The following is a 24,708-nucleotide window of genomic DNA, read 5'->3' on the forward strand; positions in this document are numbered from 1 at the left end:
TTGCAGGCACTTCGGGGAAAAGGATTAGAATTCAAAATTACCTTGTAGAACTGGTCAGAAATCAAAGTACTTCACTTAAGGAAGAGAAAAAAAATGAGGAATAATTGGGTTGGTGGTGGTCCTGTTGAAAAGGAGCTGGGAATTATAGTGGATCACGAACTGAATGTGAACCAACAATGTGGTGCAGTTGTGAAAAAGGATAATATCCTGGCTTGTATTAACAGTAACATATATGTAAGATATGGAAGATAACAGTCCTGTGCTACTCCATAGTGGTCGGTCTTCAGCTGGAGTACTGTATCCAATTGTGGGTGCCAAACGTTAGGAAAGACATGGATAAATTGGAGGAAGTCCAAACAATAGCAACCACAATAATAAAAGGTTTAGTGCACTGGACCTCAAACTGTGGACGTCAAACAGAGGAATGTGCGGGGTGGGGAGAGCCTGGCAGGGCCCAGGTCAGCCTCAATGGGCAGAAAGACAGTGCTACCCTGTCCCGCCCCAGACTTAGCAATCGCTTTGCACCCAGCTGCTAGTCCCAACCTTGATCCCTAGCCAGGGCTCCACTCCAAGCCCTGTCCCTAGCTCCCTTATTCCTGTGCATCCCCCGTCGAGTTGCAGCCACGCTCCCAGTGCCGGGGGGGGGGACAGGGGTAAGGCCGTGACCATGAAAAGTTTGAGGACCACCAGTTTAGAGAATCTGACCTGTGAGGAAAGATTTTTTTAAAAAACAGCCTGTATAATCTTAAGAAGAGAAGACTGAGGGGGGAACCTGGTAACACTTAAAAATATGTGAAGGGTTGTTAGAAAGAGGATGGTGTTCAATTGTTCTTGTACTTTCCATGAACATGGAGACGTAGTGGGACTAGGTAGATAGAATGTTTTCCCCAATAGCTAAAGAGATAGTTAAATACTGGAACAGGCTTTCAAGGAATGTTATGAAGTCCCATCACTGGCAGTTTTTAAGAACAAGTTGGACAAACACCTATCAGGGATGGTCTAGGTTTAACTGGTTCTGCCTCCACGCAGGGACCTGCACTTGATGACCATGAGGTCCCTTCCAGCCCTATATTTCTATGATTCTGTAATTATAGGATTGGATCTCATAATCTGCCAGGTAGAGACAGGAATGTGATACTATGTGCCATGAAAAAGCTGAGATTTTCACCATCCCACTGGCATAGATTATAGCCCTCATGGTGTAAGTGATATTGGACTTTAAAACTGCCTCTGGTCAATCAGTCCAGCTGTGCTGTTACTGAACTGATCCAGGCTTAAAAATGGCAAGTTTGAGCTTGAAGCACTGTATCTTTCATTCCCTGAAGTGAGAGGGGAAGTATACATATGCTGCTGTAAAATACATTCTACAAAGCCCATGTGTCTGTAATATGAATAGAGAATCTTGCTTGTAGTAAAATAAAGGAGATGAGATGTTATAATTATTAATTTATGAAACAGCTCTTTGTGAAATGTGACTATTTCACATCACTATTTAACGATGCAGTAATTTCTAAATTCCCCATAGAAACTATCATTCTTGAAAAAAATTGACTCTATATTTTTCAATGTATTTAATCTGGATTTTTTTGCATTTTATAAAATTTAAATTCCCATAGCAAAACCTGTTCCTATGCAATACTATATACATTAAACCAACAAGCTAAAACAGAAAACAAGCAGTAATCTTAATGTGCAATACTGTATACATTAAGTCAACAAGGAGTAATGTGAATCCATTTACTTTTCCTTCCGCCACACTGACCTACTATAAATACAAAAACTAATGGAGACTTAAAAATGAATCAACACCTCCTGCAACTGTGGCTCTGTCCCAGTAGAACAGCGGGAGATGTTACTGCTTCTATAGCAACCATGTCATCAGCCTGTTGGCTTGACAACAATGCATGAGAAGAAACAGTTAACAGCTTGACCAGTCTTAACTCAAAAGGAGTTTTTTCAGGTTGTGTTGCTAAATGTCTATTTGCTGTTCAATTTAATAAATTTTGCAATAAAAAACCCTATGCAGTCTTTATTTGCCAGCAAGATCAGGTCTTCTTCCCTAGAGTCCTGCAAAGAGTTCACATCCATTCCTTGTAACGTCACACTGGATGGATCAAACCTCTGCAGCAGCTTCAGCTGATCAAGTGACAGTCCAGCTCCCCTCATGCCTTCTCCTCCAATATGTGGGTCCTTTTTTAAGTGAGAAAGTAAAGCAGTTTATTTACATTAGTCTGCATTTACTGTTGTTTTGATTAATTAAAAACACACATTAAAATATGAACTCAACAAAAAATTATGTATAGGAGGATGCAGTGTAACATACTGGTAGAATAATTTTAATTGAACATCTTTAGTATATTTAATATACAATTTCTATATGAGCCAAAGCCAAGTTGATCCTAGCTCTTGGAGTTTGTTCGGTTGTAGCCCGTTCATAAGGAAAAGGAAAGAGGATCTTAGCTCATGCTACGGGAGAGCTAGTTACAAGAAATCATAAAATGTCTATGGAACTATTGTGGCAATGTACCCTGTTTAGTGTCACTCCCTAATCTGAAAAATTAGACCCAAAAGACTAGTACTTCATGCACAGAATACAGGTGGTGACCAAAAAACCAATCTATACACTATTCAACAGGTACAAGAAGGCAGCACATTTAGTCTTAAAGTGACAGAAATGTAATCCCAACTCTAGATCAGTTGGTATCAGAATTAGAAAAAAATGTTTCTTATTCAGCTGAAATAGCAAGTGTTTAAACACACTATGTGCCTGCTACCTATATAGCTCCATGGGAAACGACAGTGAGTCAATGCTGTTCAACTTCATGAGTTTCAGAGTAACAGCCGTGTTAGTCTGTATTTGCAAAAAGAAAAGGAGTACTTGTGGCACCTTAGAGACTAACCAATTTATGAGCATAAGCTTTCATGAGCTACAGCTCACTTCATCGGATTGAGCTGTAGCTCACGAAAGCTTATGCTCAAATAAATTGGTTAGTCTCTAAGGTGCCACAAGTACTCCTTTTCTTTTTGGATATGGTAGGTATAACCTGGAAACTCCCAGGAAGTGGATGGCAAAGACGACTGTACTCATATCAACAGGTGATAGAGGAAACTTGGGCATGTGATAATCTTCAGCACAAGCCCCAGCTCCGTTAAATGTTGGATAGTATGTCTTTTATTTTCGTCTACTGCTAAACACAACCAGCCACTCATTGTCATACCACTATCCCAAACTCTCATTTTTTAACATTTCAACTAAAAGATGCACCAATTACTTGCTCTAGGTACATTTACTACATGCACAAGTACAATATTTACATGCTAAACCAATATCAAATTGACTTTTCCTCAACCATATAATCCAGTAAATTTAACAATTAATCTCCTTAACACCTTGCCTAAGTGGAAGCCTAGGAGAACAGAACTATTGCTGGTCTGATGATAAAGTCTCTCAAAGTACTAGTATAAACAAGAGAAGTATCTTAGAATAGCTGAATCCAAAGATCGCACTTATTTTTATACCCCTACTATCTGCAAATATTGGCTCTGAAATGAACTAGATATTGTAACAGAACTATTTCAGCTGACATGTCCGTGATTCTATGGATAGATGTCCTATACCTCTGGCACAATGACAATGCCTTTGACTAATCGTGGTTCTCAACCTGCAGCCCAATCAGCCCAGAGCTGCAGCGCGTGTGACATTCTCAGGGCCACACAGGTAGTACTGGATGCAGCCCACAATGGTAAATAGGTTGAGAACCACTGCTGTGCCAGGGTGACTTGCATATACAGTATTAACAACCAACTTTGTATTCTCCCCACGCCCCGCCCCACCCCACCAGCAGTTTTTTACATTTTCTTCCATCCTTAACATGATTCTTATAGCCATTTCAATAGCATTCATTAAATTTATTTTGCCCCTCCTGTGAGGTACTGAAATAAAAGAACAACGAAGAAGTATAAATATGCATTAAGAACAAAAAGCTACAAGGAAAATGCTAGCCTGTCATGAACTATCTATGATCACTCTCTGTTTTAAATGACTGACTGGTGTACAGATACATGAAACCACTGCAGTACACTGGTGGGAGTATGACTGTAAAGCCATTTAATCTCCCTTCAGTGAATTACAATTAGATATATGCTGATTCACTATGAAAATCACCACCTGTTCTATAGCTCTCAACCTCTCATGTTACCTAAGGTGAAATTGGCTAGTTGTTACAAAGCACATTTCTGCAACAGCATACAGCATCTAGAATGCTAACAGAAAGACTTTGTGAAAGACCATTTTCCTGGTCAACACTATGTTGTCACTTACCGGTGACAAGACTTTCCTGTTCCTCACTTTTACTTGCAAGTCCATTTCTATCTATGGATGTTACATACCAGGAGTTTCAGTATTTGCTAATTAGTAGATTAAAATTTATTTTATTGTATTCTTCTGAGAAATATCTTACCACACAACGGAAAGGAGTAGAATCATAGAATATCAGAGTTGGAAGGGACCTCAGGAGGTCATCTAGTCCAACCCCCTGCTCAAAGCAGGACCAATCCCCAATTTTTGCCCCATATCCCTAAATGGCCCCCTCAAGGATTGAGCTCACAACCCTAAGTTTAGCAGGCCAATGCTCAAACCACTGAGCTATCGCTCCCCATTATTCACAGCCATTATTGTAATGACACAGATCAAACAGATGTAAAAAAAAAAAATCCATATGCTGTTCAGATCTGCAGCAACTAAAAATGCCTATATGTTTTAGGAAATCACATAAACCATTTCTTCACTGTTTCCAGAGTAACACCCTACAGCAGAATTCTTCGCCATATTGCTTAGAATTCCAGTGCTGAAACTTGCATACCGAGTTGCACGTAGTAAACTGAAACTGTTCCTACCTGTGACTGAAGCTGGAGGCAGGGAAAAGTTTCCAGGGCCCAGGCAACTTGCTCCTCATTTTCAGACAGTGTAACTGTACATGTACTATACACCAAAATGCCCCCTGGCTTCAGCAATTTCACTGCCTAGAAAGAGATTGTGGTTCAGCTTTCATGGTGTAAACATCTTCAATGCAGAATTACTTTGAACAGTATAGTAAGTTTTCTTAAAGGTTAATTATGATTTGCGGATTTATTTGGAACCTTTATGGTACAGTAGGTAAATGTAACACGTATTTAGGCCAGAATCTTTCTGTCTAGGACTCAGGCATCCTGTTAATTGTATAGACATTTTGTCCCTTTCAAGGGATGTAATATAAGTTCTAACATTTCCAAGTTTACTTCTGGAAGAAAGATCAGTTTTTGTATTACAGAAGCCTACCAATTAGAAAGCCTTTCCTGCCCTATTAGCATTAGAGCTTGTGCATCTTCCTGGGCTGAGGGAAGTGACCTCTCTCATCAAGATCTGTAAAACAGCCCTCTGGAAAGCTCTGTGTAACTCATACAGATGTAGGTTTGATCTGTTTTCATCAGCTGAAGCCAAATGTGGACACAGAGTCTTTCAATCAATGACTGACAGTTGATGTTGTTCCCACATATTATGACACTATGATTATTAGTCCATCTTCTGCTGAAACTGGTGGAAGAAAAGGATTAGAAAAGAAAATGTAGTTTCCTATTACTTTACTGTACTTTAATTACACCAGTTCAAAGACACAATGAAGAATCTTTACATATCTACAGATGTTCTAAGGCTGTAAGATTAATAGTACCTGACACATGACACAATCTCCCTAGGAAAAGCAGAAGTCTTTTGAAAGAGAGGAAAACAACTGATCTTGTTTTGTAAATATCTGAAGGATTCTAGACAAGGATTTAAACTTTCCTTCCTCTCTTTGACTCAGTCAGCTGTGAATATGGAAAAACTGAGCTGAACACAACTTCTGTTTTCTCATCTTGTTTTGAGCAAGGCAGTATGCAATGGTGAGATCTAAAAGAAGAGGTGTCTTGAAAGTAGGAACCAGAGCACCAAGACTTCCTAGTATTCAACTGGCTCTGCTTACGGTCTATCCAAGAGATGAACATCCCTCAAGTGTAGACTAGTTTAAGATAAGAATACAAAAATGTGAAATCCCCGAACAGATTTGATGATACAGGAAATAGTACAGTTCTCTTCAACTTAAGAAGAGATGAGTGGGTAAATCCATTGCAGTAGGGGGAATATCAACTGGTGTTTGAAATTTTTATCAGTGAGGTGTACTTGTCTACCAGAGGGTGCATTGCCTTTCAGGGGCAAGTCTGGGCCAAACACATTCCTACTCCAATCCCACCCCTTTTAGGTCAGGTATTCTGGGAACTATGGCTAGAAGCAGGGTCTGCTGGAAACGGGGGCAGGATATATGAGCAGAAGCATTTTCCAAATGAGAGAGAGACCAGGAATAATCTAATCTATTATACGTCTCTCTATGATAAGGAAGGAGCTGGAAAAGAGCACCAGCTTGCTGGTGGGGCTCACCCAGGATGCTATGGGTCTCTCTATGGTGAGGAAGAGTTGAAAGGAACAGAAGCTTGTTAAGGAGAGCTCTCCAGGGGCTGTACCAAGCTTGGTGATGATTCCCTGCTGAGAGGAAGCTACAAATGAGCCTAAACGGGGCAATGTGAATCAAAGAGCCTGGGACAGGACCTGAAAGGAGTCTTACGGACTATGCAGAAAACTCCTGGGGAGAGGTGGAAGAAGTTATAGGACAAGACCTGGGGCAAGAAACAGCAGCACAGGCTTGAGACCTAGTTATTTAGAGGCCTTGGCTTACATAGAAGATGAGAGGAAAGCCCCTGCCCTTTCATTCTCTGATCAAGAGGAATGACCAGGGAAGACCCTGGAGAAAAGCTTTGTCTAGCTCAGGCTGAGCCCTGCACTAAGGGCTGGGGGAAGGCAAAGGTCAATCAGTGGTGCCAGTGCCCAGGACTGAAAGCCTGACCCAGGGAGCAGTAAAGAACTGGTGTAGATCCTACAATCAAAGGGAAGGAGTCAGCCCAGGAACAGGGAAGCATTATTTTAAAGAAGGCCTTCATTTCGGACTTTTATTTGCTCTGGATGGAAGACTTTTGTTTCTCTGGACAATACACCAGAGCATCCAAGTACCAGAGAGCCAGGAGAAACTGAGGGACGACTACATTCAGATGAGGTAAGCTGCACCCATGTAATCCTTAACTGTAAAACTATTTATGTGCAGTTTTCTTTAACTGCTTAATGATTCATACATACCATGCTGAAAAGCTTGCGTTGCAATGGCTGATAAGAAGTCACTTCTTTTAGAGTCCAGGAATAGGCCATATTTGGTCTCTGTCCCATCCCACTACAAGGAACATCAAGAAGAATTCGATCAAATGACTCTGCTGAGAATGGAGGGCCTTCTGCAAAAGGCAATTGACATTTTTAAAAACTGCAGCAAAACCAGTTAGTTATACATAACACACAGCCTTTGTTTCTCTTCTTGAGACTTCACCTGTAGATAGTGGCAAGCTGTCACTGATTGCCCGACATGAAGTGTTTGAGGGTTTGCGCTCTATATACTGTGTCTGCAAAACTGACCTAATCTACAGGAGCAACACAGCTAGTAATGACCGAGTAGATTTCATTCCTGAGAAGGAAGCATTTTACTTATCACTATCTTTACAACCCTGTGAACTTAAAACAATTTGAAATCAATCTTGGCTTTAGCATTTCTGAACCCTAATTTAATGTATTGAAAGTACAATATTAAAAAAAAGTGCCAATGAAAACAGGACTTGGGTGGTAAGCTTTGGAATGAGACACAAGGTGGCTCCAAAAATTACAATAAGAATACTATTCAGAGTTGCTTGTGTGGAGGAAGGGAATTTGCAACTCCCTAACCTGAATCTGTCCCTTCTCGTGAATCCTGCTGGGCTGTACAAGTTCTTACAATACCAGGAGTAGGGTGACTCCTCAGCTCAGGATCTCAGAGGCAAGAGAAACTGGTTCCCCATGTACATCTGGGAGTAGACAGTGAGGGAGAAAGTTGTGTCTACTCATGCCTACCAAAATTTCAATTTAGATCACAAGTGAAAATGAGTTGGTGGCTTCATCCTACAACTAGCCAACCATATGCCAGCACTCCCCAAACTACTATATTTTGCAACTATCTGGCATGACTGGCAGCTGTTGCCCAGGCGAGACTGTGGACTAGAATACAGAGCATTTTGCAAGACTTAAGTGTAGAGATGTGTAGTAAATCCTGAATAGATTTTACATGTGCTATGCCTGGCTCTTTCCACTGCTGCTGCTTCCTCACCTGAAAAGCACTAAATACCACCTATTATAAAATACATATATATTTGTTGAAAAACTTTACGAAAATACTACATTTGACCTTGGAAATCAATCTGACTGTAAATTATGGGGGATTAACAAGGACTGCCCCACATGAGAAAAGTGCCTGAATTATGCAACCAAACACTTAGTTTTGCGAGCTACTGACCTTTCTGAACTAGCAGGAAAAGGCAATTAACAGTTCCTTTTGGAAAAGATACAATTTAGTTTGCATAGCAAATGAAAAAGAATCAAAGACAAAATATACCATTTAAAAATTTCCATTTTGGGAACAGAACCAGAGTCATCAATACAGCAAGTCAGAAAAGCAAATGAAATAAAAATAATGCTCTAGGCTCCTATAACACTTTCCATCTGTTTCTGTCAAATAGCTATACAAACATTAACAAACTAAGCTTCACTGTACTCTTGGGAGTTAAATATTAATATCCCTATTCTACAGATGGGAATTCAGAGGCACACAGAAGCTAAGTGATCTGCCAAAGTCACTTATGTGATAGAGCTAACAAAACCCCAAAAATTCAGAATGTGGGCTTAAATGCTATCATGAAGAAAGGCTTAATAGGCAGTCTCTCTGATATTATCTGGAGAAGGAATGAATGCCTCCTTAAGTACATTAGGCTGCAATAAGGACGGACAGTTAAGAGTTTTGCATGTGCACTACTGAGAAACTGATACTTGCAGAAGGACAGAAAGTAAAAGGATATCCACAGTGCTGAAGCACCCTGGGTATGTGCCAAAGTTTCAAGAACTTTGGATATTGTGGCAGGATTAACAGCACTAGCAAAAATATGATTATCATTTTCTTTTAAAAGACAATATCAAAATTCTTAAAATCATTTACTTTACCTTGTCCATCTTCTCTCTTCCCGATGGCAAGTGCCTTAGTTCCATCACAGCAAAATGCTTTAATACAATTCAGCTGCAACAATGCTGCATTCTGCTTGATTTTTTTTACTTTGTTAGCTATCTTGTCCATGGCTATCACTTCACCCTGAAAAAGTGAAGCGTGCACCAAATGTAGTAGTTAAAATGATGAGTAGCTGCAGCAATACCTGTTATCTTTCATTTAAGCTCCAATTCATAACACACACATTTTTCTCTACTTTAAAAATACATTCTGATGAGAAAATTTTAATCTAAGTTTTGTGGGGTCATTTAAATGAGAAGAAAAAATGAAAATAATTCATGCATAAACATTTTTCCTGTTTTCTGATCATCTCTACAACTGCTCAGAAAATGTTCATTGAATATTTGACTAAAAATGGGGTGGGAAGGAAATCTGTAATGTTTTCATATTTATCAACCAGCTTTTATTAATATTTTAATGGACCCCCTTCCCAAAAGTGTCTATATTATCTGATGTATAACTGTAATATACTGATGTTATAATATTAAAATAATGTTTCAAAAGTATATCAAGATTTCACGCAAACATTTTAGAAATGTAAATTATTTATTAAATGCAACATGGAAAATGATAAATGTAGGGGGGAATGTACTTTACAACCAGAAAAGGAAAGCAAAGCAGACAGATTAGAGAAGCCTATTTTATACATGTTCAGGAAGTACATTAATTTATATAATTCCAATTCAACAACTGCATTCTCCTGAAGCTTTACTCCTGTGGTTTGAGGTTGGTAGAGTCTCTGGATTGAATTACAATTACATATAATAAGAGGAACACTTTTTTCCTTATAAATCAAAAATATTTCATGTCCAAGAGTTGCAGATGAGCACTAAATTATGAAAATTGTTTCAGATGCAAAAACTATAAATGGAAGTAAATCAATGGCAAAGGCACATTGCTATATAGAAACTCTTCATCACCACACTGAAGCTCTATGCTTGTAAATTTCATGGCTCTACCGACAGAATGCCTAATGCATGTTTGCAATTTTCCTATATTGAAGGGCTGGCCACCTCCCTTAGCGCCACATTGATTACTTCAAGCAGACGGTCCCATACAGCAAATTGTGTGGCTTTTTAAAGTACACACAACTAACCACTGCAAAGCCCTACTGTGAATGCACAGATAGCGACTGAAGCGCATTCTATTGCAAATTGTAAGATCTATTTAACTCACCTCATATTTTATACGTAACTCCACTCCAGTCAAAAATGACAATTCAGCTAATAAATGTTACATTTTCTCTGAAATTACTAAAATAGATTCCCCACTCTCTCTCACGTAAAAGAACAATCTCATAGCCCTTTCCTTCAGACTGAAAATGCCTTGGTATGGGCAAGTCCTTACTCCTCTCTCCCCATACTTTTTTTTGGCAGGACAAAGTGCTTGTGTGTTTTTTCTCCTTTGTCTTTCTCCAACTGTTAAATTTCATGCATCCCTTTCACATAGACTTTCTCCTTTTGTCAGACATACAATTTTCATTAAGCCTTCCAACATTAAACACTCACATTGCCTTCAGGCCCTGTTGCATCTGATCCATTCTCCCACATCAATTACTAACCTTTTATAATTGCTGTTCTTTAAGATGTGTTGCACGTGTCCATTCCACCTTTGGTGTGCATGCACCCTGTGACAGGCATTGGAAATTTTTCTCTTAGTGGTACCTGTTTGGGCAGCTTGAGCACCCTCTGCTGTTGTGTTCCACTGCGTGATGGTAAAGGACCCATCTATCCCTGAGCGCCCTCAGTTCCTTCTTGCCAGACAACTCCAATACAGAGGGCTAAGTTAGTTGTCTGGGTAATATGAAAATCAGACACCACTTTAGAGAGAAATCTCAGATGAGAGCACGAGTACATCTTATCCTTAAAAAAGCTTGTATAAGGCAATTCAGATGTCAGTGCATGCATTTTGGCCACTCTCCTGACTAAAAGTGGTTTTCCTGATGGCTATCGCTTCAGAGACAGGTGCAGAAAGAAGCACATTGCTGAAGGGTCCACAGTGGCCCTATGATTTTTCACAAAACTAGGTTCAAGTCCTAGGAGGGACAGGTTCTCTTATTTGAGAGTACAACTTTTCCTGGCCCTTCACAAATCTGAATGTCATTATCACCAAAAAATCCAGAATGGTTATCCACATGAAGATGGAAAACTGATATTGTTGCCAGCTGAACTTTGATAAAAGAAATTGCCAACCCTTGCTGTTTTAGGTGCAATAGATAGTCCAGGACCTGCTGGATAGAGGACTGCTTTGACGAGAGCAAATGGGAAAATGCCTCTGTTATGAACATAAGTAGCTCTGGTAGAGGACTTTCTACTATTTAACAACTTATGTCGAACTTGCTCTGAGCCAGACTGCTCCCTAGGATTTCGCCATGGAGCCTTCAAGCCATTAAATGAAGGGCTTGGATGAAGCAGCCGATCATGATCTTCGAGATCAAAGTCCAGGTGCAATGGGAGTGAAACTGGAGCTGCCACTGACAAATCCAATAGAGTGGAGAAGCAATGCTGTTGAGGCCACGTTGGGGCTATTAAAAACTGTTACTTTCTGTAACTGCGGTTCTTTGAGATGTAATGCAGATGTACAGTCCAGGTAGGTGTGCGCGTGCACCGGAGCCACAGACTTTTGCCTAGCAGTTACCTGTAGGGGCTGGAGGTACTCCTGCCTTGTGTCTGTAGCCCCTTCCCTTGCTGTATGAGGCTGTGCCACCCCAACCTCCCTCTGTTCCTTCACGCCGAATATCCTGGGGAAGACTCCAATGGAGACAGGACAGGGGATGGGTCCTGGAATACATGTATGCATCACATCTTGAAGTAACTTTCCTCCTCGTCCTCCTCCATCATCTTCTCCTCCTCCTCCTTGCAGATGCAGACATGTATTCCAAGTAGATGACTAGCAAGCAGCACCCCCATCCAGAGGCGGAGCTCAGAATCTAAGTAAGGATCACAGGACCATTCAATGGTCCATAAATGTATGGATGGATGACCATGTGGCCGCCCTACGAACATCCAATATGAAAATGTAATTGAGGAATGCTACTAAAATTGCCCGTGCTCTCATTGAGCATGCCGATATCTGCTGAGGAGGCACAGCCAATGTTATCTCATAGGCAGTCTTGATACAAGACGTTATCCACCTAGAGATGGTCTGCACAGAGACCACTTGTTCCTTCATGCAGTCTGCATAGGATACGAACAGACGAGGCAAAGAAAAAGACTGTTCAGTCAAAAGGCTAGACAGGTCTAATGTATGGAGGTGTTGCTCCTCCGGGGAGGAATGTGGCTTGGGGAAAAATACTGGTAAACACACCACCTGGTTCAAATGACACTGAGACCATCCTGGATACAAACTTTGGGCGTGGCCAGAAGAACTGTGTGCAAGAAAGCCCCGCCATCAGGGCCTGCAGCTCACCCAACCACCTGATAGAGGTAATATCTATCAAGAATTCCATTTTCTGAGACAGAAAGGGCAGCAGACAGGAAGCAAGGGGCTCGAATGGAGGCCCCATTTAAGCTGTGTTTGGTTCCCACAAGGGGACTGGAGGATGCAAGTGGAGAAGTACTTGCAGAAATCTTGTCACCATGGCATTGGAGAAAACAGATTTCCCTTGGATAGATGGATGAAACACCGTTATTTTCTGCCGAGTGCACTTTTACAGAACTGAGTGCTCAGCCCAATTCCTGAAGGTATAGCAAGTACTCCAAGATGTCCTGGATAGATGTCTCTGCCGGATGGGCCCCACAGGCCAAGGACCACACGGAAAACCTCTTCCACTTCACCAAGTAGGCTGTTTTAGTGTTCTTTCTCCTCGTTCAGCCATGCAGCAGCCATGTCACAAGGTGCAGGGAGCTGAACACCAGATGCCGTGTGCAGCCACAGTCCTGTATTAGAAGGTCGGAAAGGGGAGGAAGCGGATGGGAGGCTGAACTGACAGAGTGAGGGGGTCTAAGAACCAGCACCGTCTCAGCCACAGTGGGGTGATCAGGATGAGTCTGGTTCAATCTGCCTTGAGCCTGAGATAAGAGGAAATGCGTACAGCAGGGTTGACTGCCAGTTGCAGTGGAAAGCGTCGGAGAGGGAGCCTGGGCTGAACCCCTCCTGAAAGCAGAATAGGTGACACTTCCTGTTTTTCCTCGTCGCAAAGAGGTCAATCGTGGTGATACCATGTGTTGTGAAATCCATCCAAAGGACCTCTGCCTTCAAGGACCATTTGTGGCTTGGGGAGAAAAACCTGCCGAGATGATCCAGAAGGCAGTTCTGGACCCCTCCTAAATGGACAGCTATTGAGGTGATGTCTTCTTCGATGCAGAACCTCCACAGGTTGATCACCACCAGGCAGAGTGATCTGGAGTGGGCTCCCCCTTGTTTGTTCACACAGTACATTGCGGTGGTAGTTGGTGAGTATGTGAACCACTCAATGCCTGATATGGTTTCAGAAGGCACAATATGTGTTGTGGATGGCCTGAAGCTCTCGCACATTGATGTGGAATGTGGCCTCCTGTTTCGACCACAGGCTGTTCATCCTCATTGAGTCCAGATACACCCCTCAACACAGAAGGGATATATGTTGGTAATCACTGATTTGGCTGGAGAAGGTTGAGCAAGGGAGACCCTTTTGCACACAGTGTGTGGGGACTCCCACCAGCGCAGGGACTCCAGAGTGATGGAGAAAGGTGAACCAACCTATCCAGGGAATGCAGAATAGGGCAATAAATTGTCCTGAGCCACATCAAATGGCAGGAGGTGCCAGGAGGTGGACATCTAACATAGTGAATGCCAGTGAAAATGAGGTAGGAACACAAGAGGCTAAAATAAGGAAAGAACAAGTTAAAAATTACTTAGACGAGTTAGATGTCTTCAGGTCACCAGGGCCTGATGAAATACATCCTAGAATACTCAATGAGCTGACTGAGGAGATATCTGAGCCATTATCAATTATGTCTGAAAAGTCATGGAAGACGGGAGAGATTCCAGAAGAGTGGAAAAGGACAAAGATAGTGCCAATCTATAAAAAGGGAAATAAGGACAACCTGGGGAATTACAGACCAGTCAGCTTAACTTCTGTACACAGCAAGATAACGGAGCAAATAATTAAGCAATCAATTTGCAAACATCTAGAAGATAATAAGGTGACAAGTAATAGTCAGCATGGATTTATCATGAACAAATCGTATCAAACCAACATGATCGCTTTCTTTCACAGGGTAACAAGCCTTGTGGATGGGGGGAAGCAGTAGACGTGGTATATCTTGACTTTAGTAAAGCTTTTGATACCATCTCAAATGACCTTCTCATAAACAAACTAGGGGAAATGCAACCTAGATGGAACCATTATAAGGTGGGTGCATAACTGGTTGGAAAACCATTCCCAGAGTAGTTATCAGTGGTTCACAGCTGGAAGGGCATAACGAGTGGGGTCCTGTAGGGATCAGGTCTGGTTCTGTTCAATATCTTCATCAATGATTTAGATAATGGCATATAGAGTACACTTATAAAGTTTGTGAACGATACCGAGCTGGGAGGGGCTGGAAGTGCATTGGAGAATCAGATTCAAATTCAAAATGATCTGGACAAACTGGAGAAATGGTCTGAAGTAAACAGGATGAAATTCAATAAGTGCAAAGTGCTCCTTTTAGGAAGGAACAATCAGTTGCACACAAACAAAATGGTAAATGACTGCCTAAGAAGGAGTACTGTGGAAAGGGATCTGGGGGTCATAGTGGATCACAAGCTAAATATGAGTCAACAGTGTAAAACTGTTGCAAAAAACAAACATCATTCTGGGATGTATTAGCAGGAATGTTGTAAGCAAGACACAAGAAATAATTCTTCTGCTCTACTCTGTGCTGATTAGGCCTCCACTGGAGTACTGCGTCCAGTTCTGGGCACCACATTTCAGGAAAGATGTGGACAAATTGGAGAAAGTCCAGAGAAGAGCAACAAAAACGATTAAAGGTCTAGAAAACATGACCTATGAGGAAAGATTGAAAAAACTGGGTTTGTTTAGTCTGGAAAAGAAAAGACTGAGAGGGGACATGATAACAGTTCTCAAATACACAAAAGGTTATTACAAGGAGGAGGGAGAAAAATTGCTTTTCTTCACCTCTGAGGATAGGACAAGAAGCAATGGGCTTAAATTACAGCAAGGGAGGTTTAGGTTGGACATTAGGACAAACTTCCTAACTCAGGGTGGTTAATCACTGGAATAAATTTCCTAGGGAAGTTGTAGAATCTCCATCATTGGAGATTTTTAAGAGCAGGTTGGACAAACACCTGCCAGGGATGGTCTAGATAATACTTAGTCCTGCAATGAGTGCAGGGGACTGGACTAGATGATCTCTCTAGGTCCCTTCCAGTCCTATGATTCTATGGCAAAGATGCAACCTGGTGAGTTGGACCACCTGGATGCAAGCGGACATGTAATTCAGCAGGCTCAGACAAACACGGATTGTTGTGGATGCTTGTGATTGCAGACTGACACAACTGTCTAATTGCCTAGAAAACACTGGTCGGCAGGAACACCCTTGACCTCATGGAATCTGACAGGGCCCCAGTGAACTCTGTTTGCTCAGTGGAAGCCACTGAGCTGACTTCACAGTGTTTAGAACAAATCCCACGCGCTTGAGTAAATGTAGCATGGTGCTGATGTGGGCCAGAATCTCCTAATTGTAGCTGCCCTTCAGCAACCAGTCGTTAATGTAGGGGAAGATATGGATTCCCTTCTTCCTGAAATAAAGCATGACCAACACCATGGATTTGATAAGGACTTGGGGGTGGGGGAGAGAAGAAAGGCCAAACAGGAGAACGGTTTACAGAAAGTGACAATCTACTATCATGAAGTGAAGAAACGTCCTGTGACTTGATAGAATGGCCACATGAAATTAAGTGTCTTGAAGGTCCAGAGCAGTGAACCAGTTCTGAGACAAAGCAGAGAGGACAGCTCAGAGTGACCATGCAGAACCTCACATATGTGACGAATTTGTTTGAGTCAGCGGAGGTCAAGGATGGGCCTCATTCTGCCCTTGGATTTTGGTATCAGGAAATACCAGGAGTAAACCCGTAACCCCAGTGTTTTGCAGAACCTCCTCCCCCAACTTCCAACGCAAACAGAGAGCTGATCTCTGGGAAGAACAATGTCTTGTGAGCGGGGTCCCAGAAGACGGATGGGGAAGAGGGGTAGGGAGGGGGCGTGGAGAGGAACTGGATGGCATAACATGATGTGATGGTGTCTTGAACCCAGCTGTCAGAGGTAAATCGAGACCTGGGCATTGTAAAAGCGGGCCAGCCTATCCCCAAAGGAATGGGGGGGACAACGAGGGAGGACCAACAACTGGAACAATGCTCTGGATCAGTGAGTCAAAATGGGCACTTAGCAGGCGCAGAGGGAAGGCATACAGACTGGCCAGGCCCTGAGCTTGACTGCTTCCTCTTGTGAGACCTGTCCCGCTTCATGCGGTAGTCTCTCTGTCTTGAGGGGAAGGACTGCACAAAAGGATGCTGCAGCCTGTACAGCTGTTGTTGCTGAGCCCCACAGTGACATATACACCCCCAAAGACCTTTTGGTAGCCCTTCAATCCTTAAAAGATGCAGGGTTTCAACCGTCTTGTATTTCAACAGGTGAACCTTGTGTTTGGACAAGTCCTCGATTGCTTGCTGGACATCCAGAGAGATCCTTGAATTCTGAAGGCAGGAAGCCCTCTCCTCACAGTAACTGCTGAGGCCATCACCTTGCCTAAAGTGCATGTAACATGAAGGGCAGACTGCAGAGATGTTTTGGCCACCAAGTAGCTTTCAGTGAAAAACACCCAAAATTTCTCACTAGAAGCCTTGGGCAATTGCTCCTCAAATCTGGCCATAGCCAACCAATTAAGAAAGCCATACCTGGCCAGCAATGCTTGCTGGCTTGCAATCCTCACCTGTAATGAAGAGGAGGTGTATATCTTTCTGCCCAAGAGGTCCAGGCACTTAAAGACTCTGTCCTTGGGGTTGGACTTGAACCTGCCCTGCTGGGCTTTGTCATTCACCACTGTGATCATCAGGGAGTTTGGGGCTAGATGGGAAAAAACACTCATATCCCTCCACAGGCACAAAATAGCGCTTCTCTAAGCACTTGACACTAGTGGTACAGAGGCTGGTGTAGCCCAAAAAGCTCTTGCAGGCTCGAGGAGCACCTTGTTAACTGGAAGGGCCACCCTCCCAGGGAGAGAGGGCTGTGTTTATGAGTATTCTCCTGCAGAAACGCTGCTTGAAAATCTGACAGGGCCCTGGCAAACTCTGTTTGCTGAGTGGGAGCTGTCAAACTATTTTACCTTTTGCCTTGGACTTTATTGCTGCCACCACGAAGCATCTAACAGATATATAACCAGGAAAGAGCCCGCTTGGAAACGTCTTTCCCCCGAAAATCCTCCCCAAACCTTACAGCCCCTTTCCTGGGGAAGGCTTGATAAAAATCCTCACCAATTTGCATACGTGAACACAGACCCAAACCCTTGGATCTTAAGAACAAGGAAAAAGCAATCAGGTTCTTAAAAGAAGAATTTTAATTGAAGTAAAAATCACCTCTGTAAAATCAGGATGGTAAATACCTTACAGGGTAATCAGATTCAAAACATAGAGAATCCCTCTAGGCAAAACCTTAAGTTACAAAAAGACACAAAACCAGGAATATACATTCCATTCAGCATGGCTTATTTTCTCAGCCATTTAAACAAAACAGAATCTAACGCATATCTAGCTAGATTACTTACTAAGTTCTAAGACTCCATTCCTGTTCTGTTCCCAGCAAAAGCATCACACAGACAAAGAGAACCTTTGTTTCTCCCCCTGCTCCAGCTTTGAAAGTATCTTGTCTCCTCATTGGTCATTTTGGTTAGGTGCCATTGAGGTTATCCTCGCTTCTTAATCCCTTACACAGGTGAAAGGGTTTTCCCTCTGGCCAGGAGGGATTTTAAAGGTGTTTACCCTTCCCTTTATATTTATGACAGGAGCCAAGGTTGACTTCACTCTGCTTGAATATGGAGGAATGCGGCGACCCGGCATAAAAGGTCCTAGTATGCCTTGAAGTCCTGAGGGATAGAAAGGGAGGACAGACTAGGCAGCACCGCATTTCCAGGGACAAGGACGAGGCTGTTGGCTCAGCTATAGATGGGTCCTGCTTCTGAGGTAGTCTCCAGATAGGGAAACTCCAGTGGCTTCACAGGAAAGGAAGCCATGAGTGTCTGGATTCACAACTGATCCGTAGCCATCAATGCTGCATGAGCAGGCAACCCCTCTTGACTTGGATGACAAATGAGACTTCTGGGAGCGAGGAGCTTCCCACTGAGCCCAAGGGGGCCACTGGTATGGGTAAAATATTGGTGGCCAGTAGGTGCCAGGCTAGAGGCCACCATCCCGACCTCAGAGCGCATGCCATCTCTGGTGGCCGCACTGGTGAAGTGGAGTGGGAGGACAAGGATCCCAACTCTGAAACAGAAGAGTCCCAGGACTTTGGAGACACTGGGGGAGTGACTCCAGAAGGAGCCAACAAGCAAGCTGACTCATCCATGGCCCAGAATAGGGTCAGAATCGACACTCCTGATGTAGTCGGCACTACCAAAAATGTCAGTGAAGCAAGCAAGGTCGATCCCAGTGCAAACAGTGGTAACAGAGCATGTTGACATCAGGTGTGGTGAAAACCTCCACAGAACCAGCTGTGGTGTTGAATGTTCTGGTGACAAGGAAAGGCCCAGTACTGAAGAACCTTTTACTACTTCTGGTGCTGGGTCCATACCAATCACCGGGAGGGGTGCTTTCTGGTGCAGTGCTGAAGGCCTGAAAGGTTCAGCAGCACGCTCTGACTGGGGGGCCATCGTGCTCACCAGCTTCACAAAGGCCTGGACCAGTGGCATAGATAGGATCGAAAGGTAGAGTACGTCTGCCACAGCCTGATACGCCCATGTCACAGACACTGTTGGTACTGGCATCATTCCCGTTGGTCCTGGACTCAACAGACACCTGGAGGCCAGAAATGGAGTGGATGATACAAGTGTCTGCCCTCTCTACCATGAACCAAAAGAGGGTCAGAGGTGCCCACACATCCCACACGCCAGAGTCGGTCCTGTGCTGGTTCATGCTCTTCTTAGGGGAGACAGAAGAGTCCCCCCAGGCCCTGGAATGCTCACCACTGCTCTTATGAGACCTCTTATTTGGTGCCAATGATAGAGAACAACTCGTGTACCTCTTCGGAGAACCCCTGCCTTAGAACAGGAGGCAGCAGCACCTTCCAAGCCAGAGGGTGATCTGCAACCTGAGGAAGGCCTCAGTACCAGGTCAGACGGCATTCAAGGAGATGCCAATTAAGGCGAAGGTTCCGCATCACCCAAGTCCTCTTCTTGAATGATCTACAGATCAAACAGCACTCTCTAAGGTGGGCTTCACCAAGACAGAGCAAGCACCTTGTGTGGGGGTCACTATAGGGAATTGCCACTCCACACGAAAGGCAGTGCTTGAATGAGCACTACCGCTACCACTATGCTATACTCTAACTTTTACACTAACACTAACTAAACTATTAACTATGTACAGCGAACTAGCCTAAGAGAATGAATTGCAAGATTTTGAAAACCACCACCACACAGAGCTCCGACTGCAGCAGACAGGCCATGAAAAGGAACTGAGGGGGATCAGGGCAGTGCGGCCTCATATAGCCAGAAACAGGTCTACAGACATAAGGTGCAACTACCACTCCTCTATGGGTACTACTAGGCAAAAGTCTCTGGCTCTGCTGCGTGAACACAGCTACTTGGAATACATGTCTGCATCGACTCAAAGAAGAAATATAACTTGGGCCTCGTCCAGCTTGCTCTTTAGCAGTGCTAAATTGGGTGACTGGAGGAAAACCATAGTACAGCTTGTTCCTCCAGGGTAGCAGGAAAGCATCTGTGATGGAACTGGGACTGAGGCCTTGTAGGGAGCAAAACTATTGGCCATTTCCTGTTGGCCTTGTTTGCAGATAAGTCTATCTAAGAAGTCCCATACTATTGGAAAATTCTTCTGGCTGCAATCGGGCAGAGAGACTTTTGGAAACTCTTAAATTATCTGTTTAGTTGGTCTGCCAGCTCATTTTGCACTCCTAGAAAGTAAAAGGCTTCCAGATTGATTGAACCGGCAAAGCAAAAGTCCCATAGGTGAATTGGATCCTGACAAAGCAGGACAAGAGCAAGCTCCCCACCTGTTGAGGTAAAATATCACCACAGTATTGTCTTGAATACTGAAAACAGGGTTTTCCCCTGAAAACAAACAGGGTTTCCCCCTTAACATGCAACAGGAAGGCTTGACAGGAAAGGCGAACATCCCTTAGCTCTCTGCCATTGATATGAAGAGAGAGATCCATTGAAGACCACAAACCTTGAGTTTGGAGAGAGCCCAGAGGAGGCTCCACACCCCAGGGCAGATGCATCCGTCACCAGCATCAGCAAGGCTGAAGGTGAACAAAGGGAACGCCCGCATAAACATGTGTGTGTGTGTGGGGCGGGGGGTCTGTCCACCAATCTAGTGAAGTCAGTACTTGCAAGCACATGGTGAATAAACAAAGGCCAGCCACCTTTGAAGAGCCCTGAGATGCAGCCTGGCATGTTGGACTATATATGTGCATGAAGCAGAATTTCCCCTCTCGGTGGTCTGCTTAGAGGTATTATGCCTCCTCTGAGGCACTGAGGAGGGTAAGCAGTGTTAGGACTCAGGCAACGTTGGAGGAGCACTCCTAACAAACACCGAAACACTCGGTGCTGAATCTGACCAACCAGGCTCAGATACAGATCTTAGGGCCACCTCCGTGTACAAAAAATTTAGCCTGGCTTCTCTGTCTTTCCTTGTCCAAGTCTTTAAGTCTTTGCAGATCTGGCAATGATCCTGAATATGAGCTTCTCTAAACACTTCAAGCAGTTTGAGTTTGGATCGCTCATGGATGTCGACCTACCACAAGAGATGCAGGGCTTGAAGCCTGGTGACCAAGGCATCCCTTGGTACTGAGTAATGGAAAAAAACAAACAAACCTGGGGCCGAAAGGAAAACTTACACTACCCACATTACCCAAGTACTAACACTATAAATCTAGAACAGTATTTCCTGGTGTGCTGTCAGGCCTGAACAGGTGCGCTGTGACATTTTTAAAAAAACTAGATGAGAGAACAAAAAAAGTTGCTTATATTTTAATTAGTGTTGGAGCCAGATCACATTCTGTACTTTTGCTCTCTAGGATTATGCCCCTTTCAAATATTATGCATGAGTCACATTCCATTCCCCAATGCGAGATTAAGATAGCAAATCTGAGTCCTGCGGAGTGGGGGCAAAGGAAGGGGAAAGAAGGAGGGGAAGCTGCCTTCTGATTGGCCATCTGTCACACTACCCCATCTCCTTTGGGGCAGAGCAACCAATCAGAGCTCAATCTCCCTCTCCTTCCCCATCCCCTCCTGTGAGCAATGGGTTGGCTCTTCTGCCCCTCTCTGCAGCCGCCGGCCAAAGGTGGTGGAAGAGCCCCTGGAGCTGCCCCCCCCCCGATGGGAAGCAGGGACCCCAGCTGCAACCACTCAGGATTGGGAAGGGAGTGGGGAAGAACACCAGGAGAAACAGATGTGAGGCAGGGGGGCTGAACTGGAGGGTGGGGGCTAGGTGTGAGGTAGAGGAGCCAGGGGCAGCAAAACTGGTGTGAGGTGGGGATGGGGGCAGAACTAGTGGGGGAGCTGGAGGGGCAGAAGTAGTGAGGCAAGGTGGGAGCGGGACTAGCGGAGGGTGAGAACTGAAGTGATACGGGGTGGGGGGCAGAAGTGATTTGGAGACTAGCAGCACAGAACTGATTTGGAGGTTAAGGGGCAGAATTAATTGCTGGACAGGGAACAGTTAGATGTAGGATGAGAACTCCTGCAGCAGGACCAAAATCCTCATACCTAATTCATTTGGGAGCATGGACAGCTCTAACACACACTCACTCTCTGGGGAAGGGCGGGGCAGTTCACAAATCGGTAGACTGAAAAAAACAATATACTCTCTTTGTAAATAACTACATGTTTTGGGGGTCAATCTTCTGATTTGTTGAGGTCTGACATTTATTTTTTGATTTCTAGATATTGGCAACTCTGAGTGGGACTTTATATTGCATTTAAAAATAGCGGAGAAAGTTGGGAAGACTATTTTGGGAATGAGAAGAAATGATTAATTATTAATTGCTTGTCATCCCAAAATATTATTCTCAAGTGTGTGTCACTTTCTCCACTGAGCATGCTTTTGTCAGATTTCTTATATTTAGCTTTAATGTTAGTTTTCACTCTTGAAAATGTTAATTCGGGCACAAAAGACAGATCACGACCTAATGTTAGCTGCCATGATGTTTTGATTTTAACCCTATTAGCCTCGTTCTGGATTGGCTCATGAATATTCATGAGACAAAATTAGGAGTGGCCTATGATAGACGCAATGTTATGCTACGCTCATATGAACTTGACTTACAGGAGTCACATGGTGGTGTGTTTTTCAAATCTTACAAATCTCAAAGTTATAGTGATGAATTTTGAATTAATGACCCAAAAAATGGACAAATATTTGAAGAAAAAAAGAAGATTTTGGTAGTTCCACATCTACTTGCAGTGATAAAACTGAACACGAAACAAAGAAAGTTAAAGTGGTGAACCGACACTTCTGTGAGACCCATCTGCAATTTGGATTGCCGTCTATAGGAGAACCATCTTGCTCTCTTCCAAAATGTCTTTTGTGCAAGGAGAAACTCTCAAACCATGCCATGGTGCCACATAAGTTAAAACAACGCCTTACAAGCAAACATTCATCCTTTGCCAAAAAGGACATAATTTTTTTTAAAACGTTTGAGGGATCAGCATGAAAAGTAAACGCGACTGATGACAGATTGCACAACATTTTATGACAAAGCACTGGAAACAAGCTACATGATCGCTGAGCTTGTAGCAAAGGCAAGAAAGCCACATACAATCAGAGACATTAATTTTACCAGGATGCTAAGAAATCAGGAGAATAATGTTAGGTGCACATGAGTCAAGGAAATTGAAAAAGTTCCCCTTTCAGACAACATGGTAAGTCGCCTCACTGATGACACGTCAGGTGATACTGAGATGATGCTCCAAGAAAAATTAAAATCAAGCAGAAAATGTAATGTAAAGTACGTTAATGGAGATACTATCAAAGAAATTTTTTTGTTTTGCAAAGAACTGCCAGGTCACACGGCTGGAGAAGAAATATTCAGTGTGACAACAGTCTACCTTGAGGAAGGAGAACTCCACTGGAAAAATTTTATCAGTATTTGTACTGATGGGGCATGCTCCACGATTGGCAAAGTGAAGGATTTGGAAGCAAGGTCTGGGATCAAAACCCAGATATGTTGGTAGCTCACAGTTTCCTGCACCATGAAGCTCTCGTCGCTGAAACACTGCCAGAAGAAGTCTTTAGTATTAGATGGCGCAGTAAAGATAGTGAACTTTATACAATTGCGGCCCTTAAAATCATGCCTTTTCTTCTTGATGTGTAAGGAAACAGGAGTGGAACACCAGAGTTTACTTTTGAAGTATGCTGCCTTTCCCATGGAAAAGTTCTCTCATGCTTGTAAAGCTGAGAGGGGAGATCAAAATGTTCCTAACTTCTGAGAAATCAATGTACATGGACTTGATTGCTGACATGACATGGCTGATATATTCTGCCACCTCAATGAACTGAACAGGAAAATGCGAAGTAGAAACAAGGATCTTCTCTCTAGCACAGATAAATTGCACGGGTTTAGGTCTAAGCCAGGGGTGGGCAAACTACAGCCCACAGGCTGCATTCGGCCAGACAGCCGTTTTAATCTGGCCCTTGAGTTCCCGCTGAAAAGCGGGGTTTGGGGGTTGCCCCGCTCTGGCTCCTACGCATAGGGGCAGCTAGGGGGCTCCGCTCCACACACTGGCCGCACCCCAAGTGCCGCCACCGTAGCTCCCACTGGCCACACCTCTGCATAGGAGCCAGAGTGGTGACAGGACGCTTGGAGCCTGCATCTCTGAGCTACCCCCCCGTACCTCAACCCCCAGTCTGATTAAATGTTTTTTTTGTTATTTTTTTTTAATATATATTTTATATATATTGTGGTCACTCATCACAGACTGTGAATCTCAGCATGCATCATTGCTTTATTAATTGAATTTAGGGCAGCATTTTGGAGTTCCATTCCCCATCAGATAGTGCGAGGCTCGGATCTCTGACCTAGAATTTGGCATTTGATGCTGCTCACTTCCAAAGACATACTAAAAAAGAAGTACCTCAAAGATAAAAAGGTAATACCATAAATCTTGATATATAATATCGTTGAGGTTTCTTGATTGGTTCAACTTTTGTATTATTTGTTGTTCCTCATATAATAAAAAAAATTATTTGGCATCTTGATGTGAATGTGTGAGTCAACTGAAAATACTTCTCACAGTCTGTACAATATAGTTAACGATGTTAGAATGTAACATAATTAACTGTATTGTACAGACTGTGA

General features: G+C 43.3%; 1 protein-coding gene across 15 annotated transcripts in view; it reads right to left on the bottom strand.

Annotated features, from left to right (window-relative positions):
• Nucleotides 1-1,433: 1,433 nt before the first annotated feature.
• NSUN6 (NOP2/Sun RNA methyltransferase 6) overlaps nucleotides 1,434-24,708 on the bottom strand; it is a 52,616-nt gene continuing 29,341 nt past the window's right edge. For 14 of the 15 annotated variants that reach the window (XM_073334180.1, XM_073334174.1, XM_073334173.1 and 11 more), the window contains 4 exons: nucleotides 9,137-9,281; nucleotides 7,202-7,350; nucleotides 4,897-5,022; nucleotides 1,434-2,190 (listed from right to left, as the gene is read on the bottom strand). In XM_073334180.1, coding sequence (XP_073190281.1) covers nucleotides 1,978-2,190; nucleotides 4,897-5,022; nucleotides 7,202-7,350; nucleotides 9,137-9,281 — 633 coding nt within the window. In that variant the 3' untranslated portion in view covers nucleotides 1,434-1,977. Of the gene's footprint in view, nucleotides 2,191-4,896; nucleotides 5,023-5,055; nucleotides 5,573-7,201; nucleotides 7,351-9,136; nucleotides 9,282-24,708 lie in introns of those variants that run through there. The other variant, XM_073334167.1, reaches the window with a different exon arrangement.

Source organism: Lepidochelys kempii, chromosome 2 (genome assembly GCF_965140265.1).
Source record: "Lepidochelys kempii isolate rLepKem1 chromosome 2, rLepKem1.hap2, whole genome shotgun sequence".
Classification (NCBI taxonomy): domain Eukaryota; kingdom Metazoa; phylum Chordata; order Testudines; family Cheloniidae; genus Lepidochelys; species Lepidochelys kempii.